Raw genomic sequence first — 5,591 nt, forward strand, 5'->3', positions numbered from 1 at the left:
ACGGAGCAAAGCCCCCGTCGGCAATGGGGTGAATTTCATATCCTTCGACTGTGTCCTCATGAGAAGCACAAGTGCTCAGTGTGCGATCGACTTGGCTGCAAAGAAAGTCAGTGACAGACACGGAAAGCTAGTTGGGGATTCACTCAAACCCGGAAATCATAAACCAGACGAAGGCAATCAGAAACCCGGTTTGACGCAGTCGTTCCCTTCGAACCGGAAGTTCGTGCTTTGGTTTTGGAGACTATGAACCAACCACCGATGGCTTTTGACACGGTCCGTGGTGCCATAAAAAATGATAGCGTACTACAGAATGGAGTGCCACCAAACTAGCTGGCCAACAACTAGTCTGGAAACTTTTTCGTCAACAGAGTTCATTATCTGCTGTCAACGCTCGTCCTCTTTTTGGTGACTGAATTGTCGTTCTCACCAAACTTCGCTGCCGGGTCGTAGCCCATTTCTACGATGGACATCCAGGGATAAGCCGTGTGACAGTCCGGTATGGGTGAGCCTATGGAGCACGTATGCCATAGCTGTTTCCGTTGCGCAGCTGCCGGAAATCACCTGCAGCCTTGACCAAAGCCGGAAAAACCATGGTCACGCATTCACATGAACTCTGTGGGACTAATTAACAAGCGGAGCTTCTTCATTGTTGTTGATGCTTTCAGTGAGTGGCCTGAAGTCTTTGCTATGATTGAGACGACAGTGGCAACCATAACAAAACTGCCGCTCTTTGTTCAATATTCTGTAACCCGGAAACCATTTTGTCCTGCAAAGGACAAAAGGACAGCTAAGTTCGCGTTGACCAAAGTGGAAGGGCAGAAGTCTTGGTTACGTTTCCTATGAAGTATGGAGCAACTCGTGATCCGCAGTCTCCTGACGGTTGTTCTTCAGCTGTATTTACGATGAAAAGACGGTTGAGATTTACCCACGACGCTATCCTGATAACATTCACGTGGTTTTATTCACTGACAGGAGGGAAACCATCGTTCTGGTCTGGAGACCGAGTGCTTGTGTGGTCTTCGGTATGAAAAGGCCTGCCAATCAGCTCCCGTCGACTGAGCGCCCTGTTCCAACAGCGGAAGAGTAGTCATTAGACCTCAACCTGTTGCTCGAAGCTTTTGAGCATTCAAGACCAACGCCAGTAGCCACTGCTTCACATGTACCACCCAAGACAGACCCATTGCTGCAACCGAGACGTTGTGTCGATCACGTCGAAAACCGGGTCCGATCATTTGAAACTGACCCACGCCGACAATTTTACATCAAACAGCCAAAAAGGAAAGGGGCCAGGAGGGTCAAATTCCTAAAAATAATCTCAGAATGCCCGCAAACTAGTGAGACCCCCAAATCACCAGTCAGTCCGTCAATCAATCAATCGACCGATCGATCAACCAATCAATCAATTCAGAAATGGTTGACAAGTGTTCAGGCATCTCACAGAAGCACAGTCGATGATGATCAGTGTTCACCAAACGCCGATCATTCAGCCTGTATCAATATTTAGAGGTCACGACAGCGATTCATTTTCATGGGTTCAGATTTGCCTATTACCGACCCTGCAAAATTGGAGATGTACTCACCAATAGTGGCACATTATCCTGTATACTAGCTTGACGTGGATGGCTTGATTGTTTAGCATATCGATGCTCTGGGTAAGGCCCTAGTATTGATGTACCTGATGTCGGTAGTGCTGGTGCTTTAGTGTTTTGATGGTGGTATGCCAGTGATGGTGGCGGTGCTGATGACGCCGCTGCTTTTGTGCTAGTGGAGGTGCAGGTGCAGTTGCTGTTGTTGGTTGTGATGAAAATGCTACATTACGAACACAGGCACACCTAAAATCAACTCACCCCTGGTATTATTAACTTTTTCACATCGTCTAAAATATCAGGCCACTGCTCTCCCTCCTCCGGCGTTTCCGCGGGCAACAGTGGACGCAAATATCCCGGTTCGACAGTCGGAATGACTCGTTGATCTTCAATATTATCCAGATAATCGCAAATGAAGTCGATCATGTATTTGCCCCAAACAGCCAATTGCTTGTTGTTCATGATATCTGTGAACAAAAACACAAGACGTCATAACCGATCGAGTGAAGTTTGTTGCAAAACATAAGGCATTCAGGGGGGATATATAACTAAGTAGAAAGCTCTGTGCATGCATCGTCAAATCAGTTGGTCACTCTTCGTGGCTAAACATTTACAAGCAAATGTCATGAAATTGTATACTATAAATCACGCTGACACTAGCTTTTTGTTTGTGTCCCTTGACGTGTCACTTTGACGGAAGGGCAACACACTTTGGTGATTCAAAACGTATATCGTAGGTTGCAGTCGCCATAATTAATTTCCCGCCGAGTTTATGGGGAAGGATTGACTCAAAAGCAGTGGAGAAAACAGCGGAGAGTCGTATCACGAACCGACCTGGCAAAAAAGTAAGGCCGTGTCCCACTGTGCATGCGACAAGGTAGTTCCAAAGGGACACCGGCACCTTCAAAGTGGTAAAAGTAACGGTTTTTCCTATCTGTAAGTAGAAAAGTGTTAGAAAAACTCTGTTTTATTGACACACATATTCATCAACCTACAGCTGTTCGCGTCCAACAGTGAATTATCCAATGTGATCGATAAAGAACTATCTTAGCAACAGTCATATGAGGGTCCACGCACACCTGATTTAGACATCAGCAGTGAAAGTCAAGGATACATTCGTTTTCCTCGGATTCCTTAAGCTTGGTAAGTCCTCAATGTCACAAACGTCAGATTTTGGGAAGAAAATTTTTTTGGGTACCAAAAACAACCGCAAACCCATTGCCCAGTGAAAGATGAGTGAGTAATGGTATATCCTGTCAAAGTGCGAGTGAGTTGCACCACTGATCAGAAGTGTAGCTACCCTTTCGCCACATACATGATTGTACAGGTCACCGCCACTCGCTGGATCACGAGAGCTATTTTTTTCCTTGCACTCACAAATCACGCTACAATCGTGACTAACTTGACTACACAGCTCACAGTCAAGCCCTTCATCCCAAGACCTCGTTTTTTTCCTAATAGTACAAACCACGATAAACATCCGATATCGACTGTCTACCGTCTGACACGGTAGCAGAAAGTCATGTGCTGACACCCACACACACCCAAACGTCCTACAAATAGGATGCCAGCACAGTAACACGAAACAACCCAACGTCGCCCAGCTCGGAGCAGAGCCACTCAGGAATTTTATGGCGTTTCACTCACGGATATCCAGGACTACGTGTGGCTGTTACAGCAGCGAAGAAGACACGAAACCTGTATCCGGATTTACAACAGGATTTACCAAACTGTACCTGCAAAACGATAAGTCCCTTGTTTGCATATATATCTATTGTAATAATTTTACTCAACAAGCGGACATTGTTAGTGCTCCCCGTTTTCTCGTTCGTATAACTGGTTTTCGGGTTCCGTTGGAGCATTTAACAGATGCTCCTGGTTAGGTGCCCAAGCTACATGCTCGAGGTTCTCAGGTTCGAGACTTCCTACAAGAGTTTCGTAAGCTGCGCATTGCTGATGTGACGGCGAATATTACTGATGAGGCATGCGAGTAATATGTGGTTTCCTTGTAAATCCACTTGGCCTTTGATGGAAGGTGGAGTTTATTACAGAATTTGTGGAACTGACCCGAAGCATTCTTTTACAATGCGTGATAGTCAATAATTTTCGAGCAAAATTTAAGGAGGAGACGCATATTCAGTTTTAAAAAACAATGTGCAAATGAGAGATCTGCTTTCTCATCCACTAATATGTAACTGTTTAGTTGGTGTATGTTACTCAATAGCTTCGCAGCTAAGCGCTTTCCTCCTTTCATTGGTCGTTCCCGGCAATGACCTCAGAACCGCACAGTTTATCTCGGCGTTAAGGCATAGATTAACTTTGCTTGCGAGGAGAGGTCTCAATCAAAATTTCTAGATCACTTCACTACCCACATTGGGAGTGCACTCATTTCTCTGCGTTTCCTCAAGCTTATCAAGTCCTTCCAGTCAAACTTTTGAAGTCACCATTCCTTGCTTAGTTGCAAAAGACAGCCGCAAAACCGTTGCTCTACAGTTCGAAACGTTAACTCGGGACCCTAGCAGCCGTACCTTGCACCTTCACCGATCGATCATGGTTCAGCATTATGATCTTCAGTTCACCAAACTTCTCCCAATCCCTCCATATATTCCAATCAGTTCAGTGCACGCATTACAGGCTTCGTGTGAACAATAATTTGGTGCTAAGGTGACAGTTTATTAGTGCAGCGGATGAGGGTAATTAGTGAGATAATGTTCTGTGCCTTCAAGGACATAAAATTGGATGGCAAATCGATAACCGCGAAATAAGGGACGGACCAAAAAGAACGACCTTTGAACCAGAGACACAGGACAGACACTGAATGAGTGCAATGGGCATACACCGGCTCAATGCAGAAACGGAACTAGCCAAATTTATCTGATATCCGTGCCTGTCACTCACAGCAATTCCAAAGATGAGAAATACGACCTTCATAAAGAACACTACTGATGACTGGGTTTTATGTGCTGTTAAAATATAACCACAAACAGAAGTAAACATTCGTGTGGCATGACGATTGAGAACTTGGTAACCTGAGCTGAGATGACCGACTGATATATACGACAGCGCCACTTTGGTATGGCCCCTGGGGTGGAGCGCAAATGAAGAGCTCTTCTGGTATGCGGAGATCATAGCAAGCATCCAGCGAAGGTGGCAGGTACAAAGTGATCCAGATCAACATAATAAAACGTTGCTGAAGTCTAGAATACAATGCAATTTTCTGCGTAGTCCCAAGTGTGGGTGAGTGCGTTTACATGAAGACTATACGAACACTACGATCAGAAGGACGGTTTTCAAAATTGTCCTGGTTTAAAAACAGTTTCAGTAGCGAATATACACTCATCTGTAAACTAATTTGGTTCTTTCGAGAGACTCACCTGGAACCCAGCTGAATCTCTCGTTTATGGTGTGTTCCAGGTGAGTCTCTCGAAAGAACCAAATTAGTTTACAGATGAGTGTATATTCGCTACTGAAACTGTTTTTAAACTAGGTTTCAAGTAGAACGTAAGATTGACGGAAACCCGGGGATTGCGCCTACCTGATGAGCCCCAAGAAGGGCGAAACCGGTCGTGGGCTGTCGATGGATTTTCAGCAACCTTATGAGTAGTACATTACAAACGTTTCAATAGATTTTTTCCTTAAAGGAAACTACCCACAAGGTTGCTGGAAGCCTTTCAGCAGAATACGCACTTCTTTGGACGCGTTCATAGTTTCGTAGTATAGTAGTAATAATGATGAATGACAATCAGTAAATGAATGGATGGTGTCAATGCAACAACAATGGGCGTGTGGGTTTCACCGGAAGCGTCTATCAGCTCACCTTCTGCAAAGTAACAATTCTGATGCGTAAATGCTCCACAGGATGATGCCAGGAGAACGACTTTCCGTGATCGAAAAATATCTTTCGTTGGTTCTTACAACTGATGATGATGATAATGATGATGATGATGATGATGATGATGATGATAATGATGATGATGATGATGATGATGATGATGATGATGATGG

At 44.8% G+C, this 5,591-nt stretch overlaps 1 protein-coding gene across 1 annotated transcript in view; it reads left to right on the forward strand.

The window, feature by feature from the left end:
- Positions 1–687: 687 nt before the first annotated feature.
- Positions 688–5,591, forward strand: part of T265_10508 (hypothetical protein) — a gene marked incomplete at both ends in the record, with an annotated part of 11,870 nt that continues 6,966 nt past the window's right edge. The window contains 3 exons of the mRNA XM_009176896.1: positions 688–791; positions 973–1,083; positions 1,132–1,354. Of these exons, the coding sequence (XP_009175160.1) occupies positions 688–791; positions 973–1,083; positions 1,132–1,354 (438 nt within the window). The remainder of the gene's footprint in view (positions 792–972; positions 1,084–1,131; positions 1,355–5,591) is intronic.

This window comes from Opisthorchis viverrini (assembly GCF_000715545.1).
Source record: "Opisthorchis viverrini unplaced genomic scaffold opera_v5_376, whole genome shotgun sequence".
Classification (NCBI taxonomy): Eukaryota; Metazoa; Platyhelminthes; class Trematoda; order Opisthorchiida; family Opisthorchiidae; genus Opisthorchis; species Opisthorchis viverrini.